This window comes from Anguilla rostrata, chromosome 1, assembly GCF_018555375.3.
Source record: "Anguilla rostrata isolate EN2019 chromosome 1, ASM1855537v3, whole genome shotgun sequence".
In the NCBI taxonomy this organism is placed as follows: Eukaryota; Metazoa; Chordata; class Actinopteri; order Anguilliformes; family Anguillidae; genus Anguilla; species Anguilla rostrata.
In genome coordinates, this window is record NC_057933.1 from 16253168 (window position 1) to 16276652 (window position 23485).

At 43.8% G+C, this 23485-nt stretch overlaps 2 protein-coding genes across 9 annotated transcripts; one reads left to right on the forward strand and one right to left on the reverse strand.

The window, feature by feature from the left end:
* Window positions 1–2625: 2625 nt before the first annotated feature.
* prph2la (peripherin 2-like a) lies at window positions 2626–7222 on the reverse strand. Its single transcript, XM_064325530.1, has 3 exons — window positions 6482–7222; window positions 5430–5676; window positions 2626–4437 (listed from the first exon to the last, which is right to left on the reverse strand). Exons 1-3 carry the CDS (start codon window positions 7060–7062, stop codon window positions 4171–4173), a joined length of 1095 nt encoding a protein of 364 aa, XP_064181600.1. The 5' UTR covers window positions 7063–7222; the 3' UTR covers window positions 2626–4170.
* Window positions 7223–8830: 1608 nt separating this feature from the next.
* On the forward strand, window positions 8831–22570 carry LOC135249771 (uncharacterized). 8 transcript variants are annotated; one of them, XM_064325322.1, is made up of 22 exons: window positions 8832–9161; window positions 9636–9685; window positions 10002–10101; window positions 10201–10308; window positions 10396–10485; window positions 10676–10819; window positions 10959–11069; window positions 11511–11592; window positions 11690–11867; window positions 12064–12207; window positions 12351–12541; window positions 12699–12834; window positions 12931–13045; window positions 13507–13627; window positions 13795–13954; window positions 14115–14457; window positions 14777–14885; window positions 15102–15217; window positions 15367–15539; window positions 15634–16177; window positions 18975–19078; window positions 22008–22570. In XM_064325322.1, exons 3-22 carry the CDS (start codon window positions 10002–10004, stop codon window positions 22125–22127), a joined length of 3189 nt encoding a protein of 1062 aa, XP_064181392.1. In that variant the 5' UTR covers window positions 8832–9161; window positions 9636–9685; the 3' UTR covers window positions 22128–22570. The 8 variants fall into 8 exon arrangements, with proteins under 8 accessions (XP_064181409.1, XP_064181435.1, XP_064181392.1 ...); XM_064325339.1 differs by lacking the exon at window positions 9636–9685 and having other exon boundaries at window positions 8831–9161; window positions 11690–11885; window positions 12103–12207; XM_064325365.1 differs by lacking the exon at window positions 9636–9685 and having other exon boundaries at window positions 8831–9161; window positions 12351–12463.
* Window positions 22571–23485: the final 915 nt, after the last annotated feature.

Consider the following 23485-nt stretch of genomic DNA (forward strand, 5'->3'; position numbering starts at 1 on the left):
TGTCAGTTAACCACTGGAAAATTCAGTGGCTTTTTAGAGCATTTCTGAACTGATTACATTAATGTGCCTGTATTCAGTTGTAGTATCTATGGGAGTAACAATGTGGCCATTACTACAGGTTTGACTTGATTCAAAATGGTACAAGCTGCGGTTTAGGTGTATACATGTTGATCTTTTTCACAGTTCTCTCTCAGGAAATCTGGGAAAGAAAGAGAAATGGCCTAATGTAATCCTGAGAAACATTCCAGCCACTGGTGTTAGTTTGTCTTGGGTCTTACTGAAGCTTTATTGCCATGAAATGGGTACCGTCAATTATCAAGGACTTTTCTGTTCAGGAGGAAAGGGATTTCCATTAGAGATTTTCAGGTATTGGAGTTAATACTGCAGGAACTGGCTATCTTCCTTACTATATACTAGTGGTATCATTCCCTGCTGTAGATGGTAAATCACATTAAAATTAGCTGCTTACAGGTGAAGAAATGCACATACAAAATGTGGTTTGCTTTTTCTGTTGGTTTGTTGGTAACAGATAGGTTAACAGGCTTCCAGTGAGTGAAGATATTTCCACGCGTTTAGTAAATCATTGAGGGCAAATTAATGTTAATAATGCCGAAATGCGGAACTCCAGTTTATTTGCTGTTCATTTTACAATTTTCCCTTTTTTGTTTTCCGGAGTCAGGAGAACTTTGATTGTCCCATAAATTAAATGTAAACCACCTGTATTCTTGTCTTAACAGGTGTAAATTGGACAAGCTATGTGTTTTTGTCTGCTTTTAGTGTCTTGTCTTTATGTGTATGAATCCTCCAAATTTCTATATACACTCACCGGCCACTTCATTAGGTGACAGGAGTGGCACCCGGTGTGGTCTTCTGCTGCTGTAGCCCATCTGCTTCAAGGTTTGACGTGGTGTGCGTTCAGAGATGCTCTTCTGCATACCTCGGTTGTAACTAATAGTTATTTGAGTTACTGTTACCTTTCTATCAGCTCGAACCAGTCTGACCATTCTCCTCTGACCTCTGCCATCAACAAGGCATTTTTGCCCAGAGAACTGCCACTCACTGGATATTTTCTCTTTTTCGGACCATTCTCTGTGAACCCTAGAGATGGTTGTGCGTGAAAATCCCAGTAGATCAGCAGTTTCTGAAATACTCAAACCAGCCCGTCTGGTACCAACAACCATTCCACTTTCAAAGTCACTTAAATCACCTTTCTTCCCCATTCTGATGCTTGGTTTGAACTTCAGCAGATTGTCTTGACCATGTCTACATACCTAAATGCATTGAGTTGCTGCCACGTGATTGGCTGATTAGATATTTGCGTTAACGGGTGCAGTTTGCAGTTGAACAGGTGTACCTAATGAAGTGGCCGGTGAGTGTATATAATGGTTACATACTATTCCCAGTGGTTATATTATTCTCCCTGCTGGTGATATCTGCAAAGGGATACAAATACTTTACTATTACTTACCACGCATGTAATCAGGACTGTATAACGTATAACATTTTGTCTTCCCAGCTGCAGTAGAATAAAGGATTCTCATAGAGAGAACAATTAACAAACTATTTGATGGTGAGCAGCTGTAAAGTCTAAAATAAATCCCTCCTCTTGTTAAAACACTGTCCATTATTTACGTTTACCGGTTGAGAGATGTCTTAAATATTGCATTGGAGTAAAATGAAACCTTTGCCAACACCCTCTCCTCCATTCTCAAGTAACCCTTTACCAACACGGTAACTTGTGTAAATTCTGTATCTTTACTACTTTTCTCTTTTGTACTGAAATAATTTTAATTTTTGTATTTCTGTTTATGTTTCTCATAACCTGGAGGCCAAGGAGGTTTTATTCGATAGGTGTTTATGATAATCTTCCCAGATGCATACAACCCCACCTTGAACGGGGTCTGCACTGTCCTTCAGGCCTTTTAGGGGTAATCCAGGAGTGTTAACCCCATAGCAGTCCAATACATTTATCTTCAAAAAATAGCACAAGTTTTTTTTTTTTTTTTTTTTTTGTGACTGGAATAAACTGGGACATTGGATTTCGTTTTATCAGGATGTTTTTCCATGGCCCTGTCCTGTCTTTTGTCTGTAAGGTCTTTAATTGGATGTGCAGCCTCTGACAGATTGGAAATGAAGTGCGGAAGAGAAATCTCATTAACTCCTGGATTATAGAGACGGTGCGTAACATTCTGGGCAATTGGTTGTGTGCTTTTCTCTGACCATCACTCCCAGTCACTGCAGAGTGTTTCGAATTGGCCAGTCAGTCCCCTCCGTTGTTACAGAAATGGGGGAAGGAGAAAACCTCTTCAGAAGTGTGACTTCAGTTCTCTTCAGATGTAACCAGTTCAGTGACTCGATCCAATTTCTACAAAATGTGTACAGATTGGTTTCAAATAAACACTTCTTGGTTTGGATCTAACCATTGAGTACTTAAAATGAGTTCTCCTGATTTATCAGTCTTTCATCTTATGGTTGGACATAGGTAGGCTTTCTGAAGTAAGTTTTAAATCATAATGGAAGTTTGGAACATTAGTGATGGAATAGGTTGAATCCTGCATTGAGTGATTAGCACTGTTTTATGATGACATCATATTCACATGTTTAAGAAAGTGAAATATCTCAATTAAATTTGTAATGTTTTAATTGGATTTTTCATGTTGTACATTTCATAAAAAAAGAGACATTGATTCTCTTGTATTTACAGCAGGAAAATATAAAAGCTCACTTTTTGCAGTGGTTTAAGTTGGATATAAAAAGGAGCACAGTTTGTATCTCATTAAGAGCCAAAGTTGTGAAAATGTGATTCGCAGTGATTCTCTGATGTCAACAGCAAACACACTTGACAAAAATACCAGCTCCTGTAAGTTGCACCGTGGGTGAACTATTCCCGATGTATGGAAGTTAGCTTATCCCAACTGTGAAAAGTGAGAATATATTTCCTAAAAATTTCAATCAACAAAGCCATGTCATTCCCACAATTAAGAACATTCCCACTGCGTTTAAAAGTAGTGGATCTCATGTCAACTCGTGACCTGCATTCTTCCCTGGTTAACGAGGTAAAAAATCATGGAAGGCTTCGTTAAAACAAGAACAAAAGTAGCCGTTTTTGAAATTAAACCTGTTGAGATGAGACTTGCATTTTACTGTCAGAATGGCGTGGTCTGATTTTAATTAAAGCGCTGTTGTGATAATGGTGTTGGAATCTGCATAGAGGCATATAGATTGTTTATTGGAATGGAGTATTTTAAACCAGTTATGTGCTGTATATTTTCTTTAAGGACGCCCCTAAAGGCTGAGGCACAAGAGAAGGTGTTATGACTCGCCTAACATTCCATTCTGTTCCGGAAAACGCGTCTGGTTTTAAATATCAAGATTTCGCTTTTGAAACTACAGCTCGAGAATCTTATTTGTTCAAGAAAACATCACACTAAAAACACAATTATGAAATGAAATCACAAGTTCCATCAACCACTGTGGCAATCAAAATCATTACTGTCTACTATTTCCCTAGAAAAAAGCAATGCCTCTGTGCTCTAATGTGTGTTACTCATGAATCTTTTAAGCATTTGCCATGGTGACATTTTGATACATTTTACCATTTGATTGTTTTCATCAAATGTAAACAAATCAGCTTCCCTCTGACTTAAGTATTTTCATTTGTAAGGGAACTAAGTTAAGAATTAGAAAACACAGAAGGCCATATAAGGAGTTCAGTATGGCAGTACTTCATCAGGTCTTTGTAAATCTGGCTTGTTGGTACAGGCTTAACATTGACATTTTCAATGTCTGTAAGTAGGCCACTATGCCACCTGTGTCTGGATCTTTTGTGTCCTCACTGAGTGGGCTCATTGTATGTTATATCTGTTCAGTCAGTCTGTTGAAGCTACTCGGTCACTCTATTTATTTTTTTGAGTGGCCTCTGTTTTTTTAGGTTTTCATTTCAAAGTTCCTAAAAAAAATTATCTAACTCATCGAACACTGAATAAATGATTCTTTCCTAGTTACCACGTTGCTCAAATGTAATCACAAGTGTAGTCATTGCCTGTAGCGTGGCTTCCCTGATGTCCAGGTATCACAGGTAGCAATGTCTGTTGTCCAATTTCAGAAGTTTGACTGTGGGTTACCGTGTCCTGTGTTGCCCCACATCTTTGTGCGTTCAGGGAGGGAGGGTTAGTTGACCATTGGGATTTGTTTGGGAGGGACGTTGTCTGGGCCATAGTGGGCAGTGGAGGGGACGTCGATGTTGGGGTCACCATTGTTAGCAGTGTCGATCTGGTTGCACTTGCCCAGGTTCTTGATGATGTTGAAGTTGGAGCGGGCCGTCTCCACCAAGCTGTTCTCCAGCAGCCAGCCGTCAGACTCGCAGTCGGGGTCACCCTGGCGCAGAACGTTCTCCATGGCGGTCTGGAGGTAGCGCACCCCGGTCAGCACGGAGATCTGCAGAGGAACAGGGCGGAGGAGTGGGAGGGGCTGTGAATACACACTCGTGGCTGTAATTCCATTGGCTTGACAGCTCATGCAAACCTCAACATTTTCGGGGAAGTAATCCCAAGAAAATACTTTTTCTTCTTCTCGTATTTCCATTGAATAACAAAATACATTTCAGACCACTTGATATTGAATTTGCAATCATTAGCGATTTTTTTTTTCTACAGAAATGGAAGAGGCCATTCTGCCAGAGATTTGCCGTATTTTCAGTGTGACCCTGGTTGGTGCTGGGGTGCATTGAAGGTTGCAGTCCCTGTTTAGCACAGGCATTCTGCTAGTTTTGAAAGAGGAGTTGTGTCATGTGTGACCTTTTCAAGGATGAGGTCAATATCCAGGGTCTGAGCTGAGCATGGATAACCAGGCATGGTGTCACAGCAGAGATTTACTGTGGGATTAGGACATACACAAGGTGAATGAAGAGTGCTTTTAATCATGCTGAGTACAGAGGGAAAAAAGGAGGAAAAACGACTTTGTGCTATCAACTCTACTGATAGTTTCTGTAGCTTGAGACAGTGATGGCAGCTCAAAGAAGTGTTATACCTTAATATATGATTAATGGAGTATGAAGTGATGTGATTGGACCTCCAGTGTTTTTTATATCACTTGTGACAGTGAACACTCTGAATATGATTGAAACTGGTAGGACCAAAATGTATGTACAATCTTTTCTGGAGTGATTTAGTATACAATGTAAATTATGTGAATGAATTCTACTGTGTCATTGTTTAGCTCAAATGGCTGTAATGGCACAATAATGATGATACTCCTGACCAATGATGTTTAGCTTTGGAGGTTACAGGCACTGACAGAACGTCCAATCTGTGCATACGGTCTTCCTGACTTTCCACCTCTGATTCCAGCAGAAGGAATGAAAATGTGTTATTTTAGTAGATACTCATCTATGCCCATTTCTCACACCGATAGCTGCAATTGATCCGCACCTCGAAGAGCCAAATGATGAGCACGGTCAAGCCGATGGACTGCATGATCTGGGTGTAGTACTCCAGCAGGGCCTCCCGGCAGCCTTTCCTCCACAGGTTCAGCTCCTCCGTCCGGTGGTCGTAGTTGAAGTGGGCCGAGTTGTTGGTGATCTGGTGCTGGATGCACGGTCTGGGGGAGTAGACGCTACAGCAGCTGAAGGGCACCGCGTCCATCAGGTACTTCCCCTCCACGTTACTCCTCAGACGACTGCGGGGGACGGGAGGATTTAAAATTCAATTCAAATTTGTGAATATTAGAACTGGGCCTGTATTCAGTAAATATCTCCAAATATGCTCCCATTATCCTTATCATATGCACTATCCATTACGAGCCAAATGCCAAAAGGGATCTTGGATCAGCACCTCAACTTTATGACTCTTTATGAATATCTAACCACAAAAACTCTGATTAGGCATTTGGGAGCTTTGTAGGTAAGCTTAGAGTTGAGCTATTGAGCCTAAAATTTTGTTTGGGGAGCATGAAACAAAAGATCTACACTGTATGATCTTGAAGGCCTTACAGCAGTGGTAAAAAGTATGGATAGTAAACAATGACGATGATGGGCCTGAACTTTCTAGGCACCCAGTAATATGTATGTACCGCCTTCTCTATCATATTCAGTGTACTGCATTAATGGAACTTTACAGAATGACATAACTACAAATGGAACCTACATGAAAATCAAAATGACAACACATATGAACAGAAACATGAAAAATTAGCTGCGTAACTTTTGCACCAATTTAAGGTCCTAGTAAGATAAAACATAAAACCACAAAACCCTGGCCTAATAAGTTGAATGTGAAGTCAATTGAATGCTATTGTATTCATGCTACTGTTAATAACCCAATTGATATGATTAAATAAATAATTAAGGGTAAAAGCATTGCATTTTTGAGAACCTTTAGTGCAAATTTAGTAGCACAAGCAAAATATTAAATTAACCTGAATTAAGATGACATGAAACTCAAGAACCACAGAAATTGTGGGTACTGTAGTCCATGGTACTTACTCAACCACCTCCTTGCGGGACATGTCCAAGTAGCGGTTGCTGACCCATTGGATCTGAAACCAGTCTCTGAAGCCCCCATTTCCGCAGCACTGGAACTGAATCTGGAGCATGTCCAAGGTGCGCTTGAGAAAGCAGCGGCCTGGCATGTCCGTGTCCTTGTAGTAGCGCATGGCGTCGCGTAGCCCCTGGTCCAGCGACTCCTCCAGCTCATTGCGCATCGTGTAGCACATTAGCGCCCCCACCAGGATGCAGAAGGTGAAGAAGAAGGTGCAGATGATGTAGGGCAGCATCAGCAGCTTCCAGCGCAGGAACTTGGTGGTGTCCACACAGTCGTAGCAGATTTTGCCGCCCAGGAAATTAATACCGCACGCAATGAGTCCCACAGCGATCAGCATGTTGGGCACAGAGTGTATGTCCCGGTCGGACATCACCTCCCGTTGCTTGTTGATCTCCACCTTCAGGAAGAGGCCCAGGCTGAACAAGATGATTCCCGTCACCACGGAAACCCAGTTCAGAACCCAGAGCACCTGGGCCAGCTTGTCCCTCTTGTTCTTGGTGAATTTAACTTTAAGGACCGCCATCTTGGCTTAAGGTTTTTTTTTGTGTGTGTTTTGCACTGTGATCCCAGTGCTGGTGCAGGGAAGGGGAAGCAGGGAGCAGGCAGGATGGTGGCACAGGGTGAAGGTTATAGGCAGCTAGGGGAAGGGAGGGGCAGGGAAGAAGATGGGAGCTATTTTCTGGAGGCCTTCATAAGTAGCTTAAGAGAAGTATTTTTAAACACTTGGACCGTGTTTGCTGTTGTATGTGGGCATCCTTCTGAGGAACAGAAAAACAACATAAGGATGATGTAAATATCTTTGGCTGCCCAAAAAGCACTACAATTCTCAATCATTTGTGATGTTGTACAGCAATTGTTGCTGTCAATCACAGATTAAACATTCATTCAATTCAAATCATTCAATGTCCATATAAAATAACACATCACTGTTTACAGTGTATCTGCCAACACCTTGGAACATTCTGACTTTATTCATTATACTGTCAAAACTAGACATAAAAGGGCAATTCTTTTAAAAATTATTATATATTATATACAGTAGATCTGTTCATCTCCATTGAAATTCCTATACTTCTCTTTAGAATTTGGTTTTGTTAGAATAAATCGACCAGACTTGAAGAACTAAGTTAAAAAGCCCTGGACAGCATATTCAAACGCCGTTAGAACCTTGACTGCTCTGACTAAAGATTATCCCCAGATTAAGAAAAGAAATAGCCCTTACCTTCTCTTCGGATAGCTTACATTGTCAGCGAGGCCTTTATTGGTGCGTCTGTTTAACCTGTTTTCTCATAAGCATCATCAAAATGAGCCGGTGGCACCCAGAGGGCGTACTACTCCTACTGTAAGAGAGACGGACGGAGCCGGTGACCGTATCAAAGTGACTTCCATTCCCTGTCTCTGACCCTTTGCATAATCCCCTTTAATCATTTATCAGCCCTCTAGGATTTGAAGAAACGCCTTCTGCCACATCTACAAATCTGTTCTCAGAGTACTGGCTAGTCTGTCAGTCTATTCACAGACATGCTAGATAGAACTATTTCTATCCCTTTTCCCCTTAATTCTAAATGGAGGTTAGTGTAGGCAATATACTGGGGATTGCTATTTTTGGATGGGATGAATAATGGCAATACACTAGATGTGACAGTCCAGCCAAATGCGCTCTTACTAGATGGCACTGACCTCACATACACCTCTGTGTGTAGGACACTAGGACACGGGGCGACATAGCTCAGGAGGTAAGACCGATTGTCTGGCAGTCGGAGGGTTGCCGGTTCAAACCCCGCCCTGGGCGTGTCGAAGTGTCCTTGAGCAAGACACCTAACCCCTAACTCCTAACTGCTCTGGCGAATGAGAGGCATCAATTGTAAAGCGCTTTGGATAAAAGCGCTATATAAATGCAGTCCATTTACCATTTACCATTTACACTGCTTAACATGGGATGCATGCTTAAGACTTCATTGCTGCCACCCAGTGCTGTCTTGAAGCATTGCAAGAGTAAGCAGATAAACTTTCTCTATCTGAACATTTCTAGTGCCTGGGAGTGTACTCAAAGAACTAGTCACATTCAACCTGTCAAGTTATGACATACCCGGGCTCCTTGTCCTGTGCTGTGTAATCAATGGTCTTTGCATTGTCAGAAACTGACCACCCCCCATTGATCTGATATAGAAAGGGATGCACAGTACTTACCATCCATAGATGGGAGGCTTCATGATGTCGAATGCTCCAGCTTATGTCTTTCACTTGAGCTTGTAGGGTTTAAATTAATTCCTTAATGAGCCCGGAGCCTTCAGCTGAATGGGCATGCTGTGCGACTACACCAACGTATTATTTTCCATCTAAGGTAGCAGGCTACCCAGAGTTCTACGGTCTTCTTACCCAGGCTACACAAGCGACTGGGCTCTGTGAGGCTGAAACACTTGGTGCAACCAGTGGGCGCCTCAGAGTGCCGAGATTACTGGATTACAGGACCCAAAAGGAGCTTGTGTAAGGGAAAAGCAGGCTGTCTGCACCCAGAGGAGAAGGTCCATGGACTGGTCCCCGGGACTGGAGAAAAGCACTGCAGAGTAGGAGCACTGCGCACAGCCTGGGCTAAAATAGGCCACCTTTCAAAACCAACAGGTACTATACAAAATTCATCTGGCAGAACAGACAGGTATTTCAGGTCAGTCTGTTCCCCGATTCAGCGTTGGTTAGGAATAATTGTATTTGTTGTGGACCTGAGTTCCTCCAGGTTGAATGAATATTGAATATTATGGAGAGGTCTGGCATGTATCTATGGCTTTCACAGGTATTTAAACATGGGATGATCTGAAGCCTTATTTTTTCCTGCTAGCCTGCAGCCACAGCTGTGAATACTCTTTGTACACTATAGTTTTCAACTGTATGGAATGAGTGAAATGCATACTTCATTCTGACTCGCTGTGATTAATTAATTAATTAATTCTAATTAATGATGCATAGAAAAATTACAGGCTGTTAAACAACAACAAAAATCAGCATGAATTCCTTATATTGCCTCTGGGAATCTGAAGTCCTGTCATGTTCCCTCCATAGGGCACAACTAATTACTCACTTATTTCATATATTTGCCAGGCAAAAAGACTAGAGACCCTGCAATGGAATGATGGATTGTACATACCAAAGTAAGGCTTTGAAACAAGTTGGCATGGTGGTGAATGATTTATAATTAAGGGTTATTCCAACTGCTAACATGCTGTTGGACAGAACCTCCGATCTGGCAATTTGTAGGGCAATTACAGCTAATTATGAGCATGAATCTTGGAAGAACAGGGTCTCTGTGTGAGCACTGGGAAATCTCCCAACCAAATAACAGCAGAATGTACCCCACACAAGGGAATGCATTTATTAAATTAGCTTAAGTTAAACTATGGCACAAATACAATTTCTCAGTCTCCAAACAAGACCTGAGAGCGTGTTTTGTAATGATTGCTCGTCCAGATGTTGCCATCAGTGGAGATGATTCCGCTTTCCCCTGAGAATGTGTTCTGCACCAGCAGCTGCACCGATGACCAGGTCACCATGGAAACATTTTCAAAAGGTTAATATCTTTAAATTCATCCAGACAGCACCGATTCCTTGAGGAGGTTTGCTGTTACAGTTTCCAGCGCTGATACTTTCCCATCCTTATCCATCACAGTATATGGAACCATGGCCGCTTTGGATGTGGAGAGCAGCTGGATCGAGGCTCTGGCCAATCACAATGTGACAGCAATCGTTAACTGGATTCGAGCAGACTTTGCTAAAAGTAAGAGCGCCACTCAGCACATGCTCAGTGGACTTTTTTGTTTCTTATACTGATTTTACACTCCCTCTCCACCAATGTTTGATATAGGTAGTGCAGGTGTGGATGGCAGTCTGGCAAATTTTGGTGCCTGGATTCAGGAAATGGCTGATGTCAACAAGAAAGAGTTAATGACACTCTGTAAGTAATGGAACCAATAAGCAAAAGCAAAGCCCATATACAAATCTAGTTTCTTTCTCATTGTGCAATTTGTCAGGACCTGGGGCTGTGGGACTACAAAGGGAACTGCAAGGATCACATTGCTGTGTAGTAATGAAAACTAGAGCTCTTCACGGCACTGGTTTGTCTTTTCATGACTGTCTGGCTCCAGGCTTTGGCTGCTGCAGGGGCCTGTGGATGTACCTGGACCAGCAGTCTTTCACCAGGATCCACCTAGTTCTAAAGAGGCTGAGGAACCTGCTGTCATTGGCCAGGTGGGGGAGGAGCCAAGTCAGCTCCACCCACTGCTGGCCAGGTAAAGCATCTGCACTGCAAATAGCACCTACTTCAAATCGCAATGTCTGACTCAAACTGCTGACTGACGAAGGTCTGTCTCACCTCCACTCTCGGTCCTGGCAACACTGGTGTGATACTCTGACCTCCATGGGTTCCAGTGATGGAGGGGGAGCACTGGGACTGGGAGCGCCCGGCCCTGGAGCAGCACATTTGGCTGGGCTGCCTGGTGCAATGGTGGGGCACTACAGGACTTCTACCCAAGACTCCTGGTATCGTAACCGCTCTTTCTCAAAGCAGTCCAATAAACATTGCTAATGTGCCATTGTTTCAAATAAACCTAATTTATACCAGGATATATAGCCCTGCATGTGTGCATCAGTGTGTGCATATGTTCAAGCTTCCTGAACTGGGATTTGAATCCTCAGTGAATAAAACCATTAGCTGCATTTCTCACTTATGTTTGGGGGAATAAAAAATTGCATTGAATTACAAACTGTTCTTTTGTTTTGTTGGGATTTTGGTGTAATACCATCAATCAGATAATCATTTCAAAGGCTATATTAATTGGGGATTACGGTAAAGAAGTTGCCATTAGCTTAATCATTTCCCATCAAATAGAATTCTCAGCAGACTCATTAAACACATACGATGAAAGGATGAAAGAAAGGCAATTAGCTCCAACAGTTTCTCTCTCTCTCTCTCTCTCTCAGATTGTCATGGAACAAAACGCATCTCTCAGATGTGGCGGGAGATGGATCAGAACCACAGGAGGGCTTGGCAGGAGTCACCAGGGTAATTGATAGGTTTGAACAGTTTGTTCTGCAAACAGTGGTGTAACGAAGGTTGTTCGGAGGGGGTGACATTTTATGTCTCTCTGATTTCAATTGAGAGAGGAGAAAGAGGGAAGTTCACTGATCCAGGGTATGGTGTCTACAGTAAACAAACAGCACGGGCCCGTATGGACATCTGGTGCCACCCCGTCACAATGTTACCCTCCACCCAGTCTCCAGGCTCTTCTGAAGCTTGTGCTGGTGCCACGGATAGACACTGCATCTGTACAGGCCATTGTATCCTTTTGTTCAAGTGTAAGATTTTACCTTTTTCTTTCAAGCCACCTATTACAATATTAAGATTTCCTCAAGTTCAGCAGTTTAGTGGTGAAGTTAAAAGCATACTGTCTAAAGTGTGAAGTGTTTTGTAAGTACAGAATTCTTATGCTGTGTGTATGCATTGAGGGAGACTCTCTTTAACTCACCACTGCAGCTTATGTACTTTGTTTTGGATGTTACCAACTTCCTCCAGTGCAGGGACGACCTTCTGAAGTCATTCTCCCATGCCTTTTCCATCCCACCGGCTTTCAGTCAACAGATCAAAGGGGTGTGGCTGCTCGACCGCGGCTTGATATCTGTACGTGTCTCTCACATTAGCGGCCAAACACAGTGATCTCTATCACAGTGCATTATATATACATACGGTACCTGCTCATATGCTGTGGATCTTGACCAGTGGGACCATTTGGGGCAATTTTTTTCCCCGATTTGACTTTGCAGCAGTCCATGGACTTGCTGCTCAGCCCCAGATCCAGACATCCCTGGCTCTCCTCGCAACACCGCCCCATTGTTGAGGCTTTGCTAAGGAGAGGAGAGGCCCAGAGCGCTCTCAGGTACCTCTGCTGGAATAAACCTGCCACTGGAGAGATGCGGGACTTTAAGCTTCACGTTGACGTCTTCCTGCAAAACAGGTGCACCTACACACGCCCATCTGTTTTCATTCCCGTAGAATGTTTCACTTTCGGAACGAGTGGCACATCTTGCACTCTTTGTATTGGGTCTTTCTGTTTGTGTGAGGCGGTCTGTCAGAGTGACAGGCTGCCTGAGTGTGTTCCTGTGGTCACACAGGTGTGTCAGTGAGGCCTGCTCCTTCCTGAAGCGTAGCAAGGTGTGGAATGATGACATCATCGGACGCTTCCTTTGTGGGTGTGGGAAACTGGACTTGTGTTTGCACTCTACTGCCAACATGGCAACAATGGACAAGGTAACCTGCCTCGCCCTTCATATACTATGAGAAAAATGTGTGCTCATGTACATTTTGGTTGTGTTTTATCCTGCAATTTTTTTGCATTTCCTTTAGGGGCTGTCTGACTTGCGCCAAACAGGAAGTCAAAGTGCACTGTCTGGTCAAGGTGGAGAAGCCTTGCAGCAAGCAGAGAAGTTTATTTTGAAAGAGCCTGGACAAGAAATCACAGGTTTGCCCTGGCCTAGCACGCTGGGTGTGATCACTGTTCCTGGAGTGATGAGTATTGTGCATGCTTTTTAAGCTCCTGTCTGTAGTTTTTATTATTATCTTGACTGAATAACAGAATACTTTCAGTTTTCATCACTAGAATGTTGATCTTACCAGATATTTACTGTTGTTGTTACGCCTTTCCAAAGAAATGATTTTTTATTGGGCACACCTGCTTACGTCATTGACTCAAATGCAGTGGTACTTTATTGCTTTATTTATTTGATAGACATGTAATGTTGTAATGATTCTGTGTGTGTGTGTGTGTGCGTGTGTGTGTGTATATGCATGTGTTTGTGTGTGCATGTGTGTGTGTGTGTGTGCATGTGTGTGCATGTGTGTGTGTGCATCTGTGTGTGTGTGCGCGTGTGCATGTGTGTGCGCGTGTATGTGTGTATATGTGTGTGTTTTGGTTAAACACAGGGCCTCCACGGACACTCTCCGCCAGGCTATACAGCTCCCAGGGCTCTCTCTCCTCTGCGGATGTGGTCACTCTACTGAGACAGTCTGTGCTGGAACTGGAGAAACTCCACCTACCCGCGAGGTAGGAAAATAACTTCACAAAAGCACCGTCCCACCTGTATTGGCGAGTACTGGAGTGCTGTTTTTCTTCCCTAATGCGTGACTGTCGACTACAAAATACAGCACAACCAGAGATACGCTTGGACCATTTGGTCTGTCCCCACTCAGGACTCTTGTGCTCCTTCCCAGGAACAGCTGGGACGTCGTTTGGCCGAAGCACGTGGGGAAGACGCCGGATCGCCCCGCCCTGTCATCGTGCCATGTTCATTCTAGCCCTCCATCTGTGGCCTCCAGCTGTGAGCGCAGTCTACGGTCCAGTGATGAGGAAAATAAGCCACCGCCATTTATGGTAACGCCATTTCTGCTGCCGCTGTTATTGTGTAGATTTTTCTACATTCACACTGGGATTATATCATACAGTAATCTGTCTGGTAGATTTTTATTGTATTCATTTTCATCCTTTATAATCATCCTCATTATCTTCATAAAATATATTTTCCGGAATACAGGATTCACCAGCGGAGTGCAACTCCCACTCCCCGTCTGTGGACAATTCTGAGTCTGTGCCCACCTTCACCACGGTGTTCACCACAGTGGTTCTCCCCAGCGTGGATGACTTGTCTGAGGACAAAGGATTTTGGGCCCCACAGATCGGCCCACATGCACTATCTTGTGACAGGGGATTCCAAGGTGCACACCAGGAGACCTCAAGGTACTGCAGTGAACCTTGCTTTGAGGTCCTTGACTGCCCTGACAGAATCCTGACACTGGAGGACACCGCCTACCCTGTCACCTTCAACAGCCTGAGCAAAGAAACTGCAGAGGACCTGATTTGTGCTGTTATCTGTGAGGGTGAGTAGAACCTGCTGATACTACAGTTTTCTCCTGACCTTTTCATTGAAAGAAGGAATCCTTCAAAATAATACAACTATAAATACATATATCCTGATATACGTAAAAAATTATATACCACTGTAATAACGTTATTTTGGAAAACATCAAAAAATATTTTTTTACTATACCCTGACCCTGTTGGGTTCAACAAGTGATGTAAGTCCGTTATCTGTGTTCATCACAATCAGAAAGTAACTTATGAAGGTATATGCATATGTCAGTTATGTAACATTATGATACATGTTACTGTTTAACATTAAATTATTTTAATAATGAGGGGGTATTGATGAGAGCAAGACAGGTGTGATGACTGGGGACAATTTTGTGACAGCAGAGGGTGCTACAGGATTTCCTCTAGACATTACCTGTACAACAGATGCAAGAGGGTATGTAATAACACTAATCTTTGTTCTACTCAATAGTTATCATAGTAATGAGAATTATGTATTATGAAGATTAAGTTGTTGCTGTTTAATTTATCTCACAATTTAATTCTTTATATTTAAATTGATGTTACACCTATGGTGCAACTGAAAAGTTTACTAAGATGTTAAAATGAAGTATTGTCTTTTTCATTGTTGTCATTTATTTTGATCTTTCAGAAACAGGGGCAGACTCAATCTCCATCCTCAATCCTACAGCAATGAAGACAATCAATCAACACTATCAGCCCCTGACAGTCTAAAGAAGAGTGACAACTTCCTCTCTTCTGAGTATGGTATGCCAGGATCTGATAACATTTTTTCTGAAGAACAGAGAGGGATATCTCTCTCATTCCCCAATAGAGGTTTTAATTGTCTTCCTTTTAACTTTCAAATGGCAGAATGACTATGTCATGGCGCTGATATATTTATTTGTGTGATTAAGAAAAGTTGGGCTACACCAACCTTGTGCCAGAGGAGATGTACCCAGACCTGAAGTCTGAAGGTCTGAGGAGTGGTGTGTGCTCTCACCAAAAATCCAAGAAGTTATTCTCCCAGGATCCCTTACCCACAAGCAGCTTTGGTTCCCACTCCTTCTTGGACCTGGAGCCTCTACAGGTGAGTGACAGTTCACTGGTACAATAGCATGTCTTAAAACTGATCAACTCACCTTATCGGACAAAACTGTTCCCCGTCTTCCCTGTGAGAACAGAGGGCCTCTGTAACACTGGAGGAGAGGGCGGAGATCTTCTACAGGGGCTCCCAGGAAGCCGTGGAACAGCCAGAGATCCTGACCGCCTGTGCCCTCAGGCCTAACTTCTCCATCGACCTCCTCAAGCATGGGGACGATGGTGCCACCACCAACAAGGCCTCACCAGAGACTGGTCTGTCCAAGAGCAGGGCCTCTCTCCTGGAGGTGGAGAAGAACCTCGTAGAAAGAGTGAAATCCAAAAAGCCCTTTTCCCTCCAGGACCCTATCCATAAGCTGGAGCAAAGAGAGCTGCAGGTCTCCAGAGCCCTATCATCTACCAGGAGTGGCCCCGCCCACATGCCTCAGCCCTGCCACTGCGGGCAGTCCCTGGAAAAGGTCCCTGGTGGCCGGGCATCTCCCAAGAAGGAGGCGGCATGCTTCCAGAGCTCCTCGGATCGCCTGGGTCACTATAAGCTGGGGGGAGGGTGGAAGCAAGGTCTGGAGACCCCCAAGACCTCCACAGACCTTCTGCCTGTCATCAACCAGATCCCCAGCATCACACTTGGTAAGCTTTACCTGCTGTATGTATCACAAGTCCCCTCAAAGTCTGACAGTTTGTGTGTGTGTGTGTATGTGTGTGTGCGTGTGGCAAACACAAGAAATGGGTCTTCATGTGTGTGTGCTTAATTTCACAAACCTAGCCCTATTTCCCACAATATAAATACAGTAAATCTTATCCAGTAGCCTGGGTCTGTGTGTACAGACAGACCCCTCCAGTAATGAGACACAAAGTGGTGGAAATAGCAGGGGGGGAAATATGAAATATGAAAAAATTACACGCAGCGCTTGGATTCCTTAAACCTGTTACCGGATAATGGCCTTGAACTGAGGAGACCAAACAAACTAATTAGTGTTGTATTTTAAAAAGCCACTTTGCATTCCTGAATGCACAGTTTGTCACCAAAGGTTAACATGCTGCTTGGCTTCTGTTCAGAATGCTTTGAGGAGGCCACGCTGGGTAATTGCTTGTCAATTGCCTCCAGGAAAACCAATATCATTCCTTGATATGAGTTATTTTAATAGTGGGGATAAAGAAAGCCTTGGAGTATCCATTTCCTCTCCCTGTGTCTTTGGCCTGAGGAATATTAACTTGCCTTCTGCAGTAATAATCTTTGCGGTGGGGAACGTGCAGAATAAGGGCCATTTCCATGTTTATTGATGAAGTGTCTTATTAAGTGAGGCAGTATAAATATGGATGAGGAGCCGCTCCAGACCCCCGGAATGCTAATGGGGGGCGGGTGGTGGAGGCTGCCCGTCTAGCCTGGCGTGGGGGCGCTCTTTTCTGCACCGCTGTCCGCTCTCCTGGCTCCTCCAGGGCGCTCAGCCTGGCTGCTCTGCCAGGGCTCTGAGGGTCTCATACCAATGCAGCGCTGCTGCTGTGAATGGAGCGGTGGTTCCTTGCTGAAGGATGTGAAGGCAGACAGGTTGTGGGGAGCAAGATCCGGCCGCCCAACGACCAGGATGGTGGCATGATTTATTTTCATTGCCCTCGTCCCTTTGGGAAAAAACGTTTGGGAAAAGCCGACGCTTTGGCCGAGGCATTTGCAGGCTCGTGCCCGTTTTTCACAGTGTTTGGTAGCATAGACTCCTGGCCCATTGTGTTTTTATGGAGGATGCGCAGATTGTCTATCTCCCTTCCCTCTGCCAGGAGTGCGGGCTGCAGGTGGGCTGTGCTCGTCACAGAAGTGACAGGCTCTCTGATTGGAGGCGCTGAGCCCATGCCGGCCAGCTGTTGCGGCTGGCAGCGGACAGATGGCGCGCATATTGGCTCTCTCGGAGTGGCGCGGTTTCCTTCTACCAGCTGGTGCACTCTGGGAAGCAGGAGAATGGGGTGTGTCAGTGAACACCGCTGCATTGCATTACGTTCTGTAGTTGCTTAGCAGCCACCCTTATCCTGGGTGAATCACGGAGCTGCATTTTAAACGCTATCCCTTTATGCAACTGGTCTGTGTACTGAGCCAGTTAAATTAGTACATTTCTCAGGGGTGTAACAGTAATGCTTCCCCTGGGAACTGAACCTGCAAGCCTCTGCACCATAGTGCGACCCACCCTGAGTGCCTTGCTTTAATTGCTTTAATAGATATGAATGTGAGTGTGCTTGTGGACAAGCTCGATTTTCTCTTCTGTAGTGTTCTTCCTTTAGATGTGTATGTTAGTTCAGGTTGAAATGGGAAACATACTGTAAATGTCAATATCTGGGAGTCTTTGGGGCTTACCACTGGATCTGCATATACAGGGACAGATCTCATAGTACTGTGTGCGGTGTGTGTATATGTGAATGTGTGTGCTGTTTGTGTTTGTATAAGCGTAGCATGAGTCTGTTTGCATTAGCACTCTATTTGTACAATGTGTGTGTGTGTGTCTGTGTGTGTGTGTGTGTGTATATGTGTGACTGTGTGTGCATTTATGAGTGCGTGCATGTGTGTGTGTGTTTGTATGTGTGTGTGTGTGGGTCTGTACAGAGAGACTGGCAGTGCAGCAGCAGCAGCAGTGACCCTGTCTGTTGTCTGGTGTTAAGCGTCATGGTTGGTTGAAGGCCCCAGAGGAGCTGTCTCACTCCTGCTCTGTGGGTGGCAGCCTGTTGCTGTCACACACCAGCCTGGCTGTGTGCAGTGTTGTGGAGGTATATGGGCTCCTCCAAGATGGGGCTGGCTGAGGACTAACCACCTTCTTTTGGTTGACTATGAAAGCCTCCCCCCTACCGCTCTACATTAGGGACTGGCCCTGGTGCTGCCCCCTGCAGGAAGGACACCGAACCGCTATGCTTTTTAGTGCTAGGTTGTCCCAGCGGACTAGTGGCTGAATGGTTGGCTGCACACTGTTGCTCGCATGGGTTGGTGTCCTGGTTTTTAGAGAAGCTAAAACACACAGGGTGAACGCTGTCATATTTACCCAGCCTTCAGTTCTGTCAACAGTCTCCGTGCATTTTGCAGCCAATCGAACGGCACATTGACATTCTATAAAATGTCAGTTGCGCAGCCCAGACAGAGTCTGAGGACAGAGGAGTAGACACAATCTCTTTGGTGCAGAGCACATATTCACATCAAAATCACTGGGTCTCTTTAAAACCCGCGGGTGGTCTGTATGCATGAGCTGTGAGTAACAGTACAGAGCTGGAGAAATGAGACAAAGAGCGCCCTGCTGTTAGAGTCCTTTGTAAGGAGCACAGATCCCAGCCAGTGCTCTGCCCTCCTGGGCTGTCTGACTGCGAGAGCCCGCAGAGGGATGGCGGGGGCTCCCATTAAGTTAAACTGCCTCTTCTTAACCCCCCCCCCCCTTCTCCACCTCTGCTTTGCCCACAGATACAAAGGGCTCTCACGTCAGCGGGCGATCAAAGTCACACAGCGCCATCACTTTCCAGGGGTGTCCGACCAAGCAGAAAGGGGACAAGCACGAAACCAAAGAGGTAAGGAAGCACCCCTCCCCCCCCCCCCCTCACCCCCACCTCTACCCCCGCTCTATTCCATGGAGGACATAAAAATAGTCTGTACTAGGCAAAAAAGGTTAAGAAAAATCACAAGATATCCTTACCTGAACACCTGTCTCTCTAGATAAAACTAATGAGCCTGAAAAAATACAGTGCAGTGCTTCTTCCTAGTGTTAGTGGTCCAATATATGGCAAGATGATCTCAAAATGTATGGCAGGGGAAAAAAAAAACAATTGACAACTTTTTTATATGTAATTATGAAATGCTGTGGTTATGTATGAGGTTATGTTTAATATATTAGAATCCAGATTGTGTGTCCTTGTTACTGCATATGTTAATGATAGAGCCTCTGCTGGCTGGATTTAGGACAAAGGAAGCTTTCTCATTAAAGTGTGTTCATAACCAGATCAGCAGGGGTCTTCTTTTACACCAGGAGAGCAGTAACCAGTAATTAAATGGGCACTCCACCAAATAAAGGTCATCATTGGATGCGGTGTTCCTTTCATTTATATAGTTGGTGCCCATTCATTTGCGTCTCCATTCTGTCCGTGAGCCTTGAACCAAAGCAGAGCTGCCACTCAGAGACAAGCTTGACTGCACTCTATGCTAATGGATTTGGAGCTGTGCTTTTTTTAAGGCAAAATAATGCCCTAATGGTAAGAACTGTATCATATCAGATAAGGATTTCTGATGGAGCGCCCCTTTAATGATGCACTATGGGAAGTCAGTGCAAACAACCCCGCCCCTCCAGCCTAGCGCTAATGAAAGGGAGATTAGAATCAAGGGGCTTCACTTATTAATTCTTCTGGCCGATATGTATGCATGCAGGCATGAAGCTGAATGTATTTGCAAACATCACTGGACCGCCCTGTGGATGTGTTTGTGTTTATATTCAGTTATTCTGTGTGCATACATGGCTTGAATCCTGATGGTGGGTGGAACAGGAGGAAAATGCTGATGACCATGGTTTTTTTCTGCCTTTTTCATACCGAGATTTGCATGGACAGTCACTGATAGTTCAATGCAAAGTCAGACAGCGCTGAATTGAGCGGGAATGTTGTCTCACAAACTGTCAGGAGTGCATGACTAATTTCTTTGAAGGCTGTGAAGAATCCCATTTTCATCACAGTTGAGCTAATTTAATTAATCACTTCATTGGATTGATCCAGCTTTCCCTCGCTCGTGCGAAGCTAAAGCTGTAAAGCTGGAGACCCAAAAACCTGCTGGTGTGTGGCCTTTTTGGACTAGGACCTCTGGTTACAGCAGAATGAACGGTGGGGAAGGAGAGGGCGGTATGGGAGAGGGAGCTGCCTCTAACCAGAAGAGGGCAGTGTTGTCCCAGGTTGAAAACCACTTGCACCGTGGCTCGGCTTTGTGATGATCTCATCTTTAAATTGACCCCTCCCTGGTGACACCAGATGCCCCCCCTCCCCCCAGACGAAGTGCTGATTTTTTTCCATGTTCCCCCTGCTTCCTGTCAGCTGCTGAAGTGACAGCCAGCCAGGGGCTCAGACCATAAGCCAGCCAAAGATGTTTTTCTACATTTAGAAAAGAAAACATGCATTTATTAGTCTCAGAGATATCACACCTTGCAAGCTTCACCTACTTTATTCGCCTAGACGCGTGTTGCTATGCAAAAATAAGTAAAATAAGGTAATTTCTCATAAATTCATAAATCATAGGTTATACGGACTTCAGATCTACACAGCCGTGTGTAGCAGGAAATGCACACAATTGATTTATATTCCTTTTAACCATTTTGTTAAATTGCCAGATTTTCTAACATTTATTAATTGATGGTCATGACTTTCACACATTAGATTTCCTTCTGAGCCTAAGATCAATTAAATGTGATGTATAGCCACAAATTTGGATGCTAGTCACTGTGACAACTTGGTCATCAATCTAGACTTATAGCACAATCTGTCTCTGGCAGAGATAGGAGGATGTCTTGATGTTATAATGGATTGGATGATTGTGGGATACATGTGTGGATGGCAAACGTCCAGGCAGTGTTTGCAGAAGAAAACAACAGTTAAGAATATTATTTATTAAGAAAATATATATCCACGATATACCATTCAAAAATATACCAACTCTTTGTAATAGAAACAGAATATTTATTTATTAATATAGATTTAGTTCACGTCTTTAAAAAATATTTTGATAATATAATTTTAATTTGTAATAAAGGGCCAGTAAAAGACAGTTATGCTCAGCTAAATATAAGTGAAAAGTTCCAGTCAGTCAGATGTGCTTGCTTTTCTGTGAACAGTCATCTCGGCAAAAACTATTAATATCACTTTCACAAATCCTCAAAAGATTTTTTTTTTGTTTGATGGGAAGGATCTGTATTCTAACCCTGCTACTTTACCCACCATAATTTCTTTATTTTTTTCCAAAACTGTGCTGCATTTTGAATGTCAGGACTATGAAAGCGATGATGAGTCAAACCTGTGGTTTGTGTCTGGTCTATCAGAGAGCCATGGAAATAGATGGGACAGAGTGACTCAGCGGACGTGAGCTCAGCATACTAATCTCTGGCCTTGAATAAAAAAACATAAACAATAAAAGTAAAAACGGTCTCAGAGGAATTGTTTGTTAATCAAACTAGGATAATGGCGGGAAATGTGCAAATGAAAATGTTCAGAGGGGCTTTTATGTGCAGGCTGGGTACAGATAGTTTGCAGAGAATTGCGGGTTGACAGAAGAAATGAATGGCCGCTATTACAAGCATTTAATCAGCAGCGCTTCCCCCAGTTTGTTTCTCGTGGACCCCCGTGGAAAGATTAATGCCACAGGATATTTCAGCCCCCTCCGTATTTCAGCCACCCCCCGCCCCCAAATGATGTCAGAGTAACGAATCAGAGGTCTAATCACGTTTGGGTGCTTTCTCTCCTCTCTCAGGTGGGAAAGGACGAACCTGTTGGGAGGGGCTCCTTTGAATTCCTCCGTCATGCAGAGGGGTATTTGGGCAGTCAGCGTGGGGCTTTCGTCAGGAGGGGCAAAAGAGTAAAAAAGGTTTGAGGTTTTATAATGGATTTCCTTCATCTCCACACTCTCCACGCTGGTATCAATGAGAAACCGGTGACCACTTCTGAGAGGTAGAGTTCCTCTGTTCACAAACCAGACTTCTCTTTTTCTTATGTTCTCAAAAAACAAACAAACAAAAAAAAGAAACGGACTGCGGATTGACAGCAGATCTGACTGTTGTGTTTGTGTCAGCTGTTCGTGACTGGGGTTGTTGATGCCAGAGCTCAAGATAAAAGGCGTGAGCAGCTGTGTGTGCCAGCAGTGTCAAAACCACTTGAAACACGCTGAGTTGTCACTGCAGAACTCAATCTCAACCTTGGGAATTGTGAGCTTGGAAACCATTGTCAGTGGGTATAGATGCAGCATATGTTGTAAATTTTCAGATAAGCAAATATTTTCTAATTTTGTTGAGGAAATAAACAATTCCTGACATGAAAGGCCTTCATGATGCATTTATTTGACTATATAGCTGTGTTTAATCTTATTTTGTTGTACATCAGCTAAAACATTGAAACTATTAAACAAATGTAGTCTTTCAGTCCTTTCTGAAAATGATTTGATCACGGCAATATAAAATTGTCTTATATAAGATTGTCCCAATTAAAATGCGGAATTGAACAATCAATGGCCTTTCCAGCGATGGTGTGGTCTGACCTTTGAACTTTGACTGTGTGATCACCCTCTGCAGTTATATGTGATCTTGGTTTACAGGCACGAGCATATTTGTTCTGACAGGACGTGATTGGCTTCTCAGCCACTTCAATCTAAACCTCTTCTTGGGAACAAAGAAAGACCTGACTGAGACTGCTCCTTGGAAAGCATCACATCGTCTTTTACACAGTGTTTCTGCTCACATCGAAAGCATCTCATTCATAATTAACCTATCAGTAATTATTAATAAGTGCTTAATTATTAAAAGTGTCAAGTTCACTCAACATTAGAAATAAGAAAATTGCTTGTCCTGGTTTATTGTTCTCTTATACCGCAAAATACAAACCTAATGATTACATTAAATTAATACTAATAGATAACGTTTATTTTATAACTGCACCACATGCAACCCATACACATCGGAAAGCTACTCTGATTTTGTGGTGTTATTTGCCAGAGTTAAAATGCTTTGTTTGCTCACCACTATCCCCACTTATGAAATATTGATGCCCTCCCAGAGCTTGATGCTGCTGCCCATCTCTCTTCGTATTCACCTCTTGCCCAGGGAGTGCATTTAGGTTGGCTCCGCCCCTTCTCCCCTTTTGCTGGGTTGAATAACTTAACACACATTTGAGCCTGACGCACTCCCTCTCAGGGCCTCCTCAGGGCTGCAGGGCGGGATGCATAATTCAGAGGCAGGG

Bases quoted from the DNA above. Each gene is read 5' to 3' on its own strand.
- prph2la (XM_064325530.1), bottom strand. From the start codon at position 7,062: ATGGCGGTCCTTAAAGTTAAATTCACCAAGAACAAGAGGGACAAGCTG. The intron at 5,677-6,481 runs GTAAGTACCATG...CGTCCCCCGCAG, and splicing joins TCCCGCAAGGAGGTGGTTGA to TCGTCTGAGGAGTAACGTGG. The intron at 4,438-5,429 runs GTGCGGATCAAT...GTTCCTCTGCAG, and splicing joins TCATCATTTGGCTCTTCGAG to ATCTCCGTGCTGACCGGGGT.
- LOC135249771 (XM_064325322.1), top strand. From the start codon at position 10,002: ATGTTGCCATCAGTGGAGATGATTCCGCTTTCCCCTGAGAATGTGTTC. The intron at 14,886-15,101 runs GTATGTAATAAC...TTGATCTTTCAG, and splicing joins TGTACAACAGATGCAAGAGG to AAACAGGGGCAGACTCAATC. The intron at 16,178-18,974 runs GTAAGCTTTACC...CTTTGCCCACAG, and splicing joins GATCCCCAGCATCACACTTG to ATACAAAGGGCTCTCACGTC.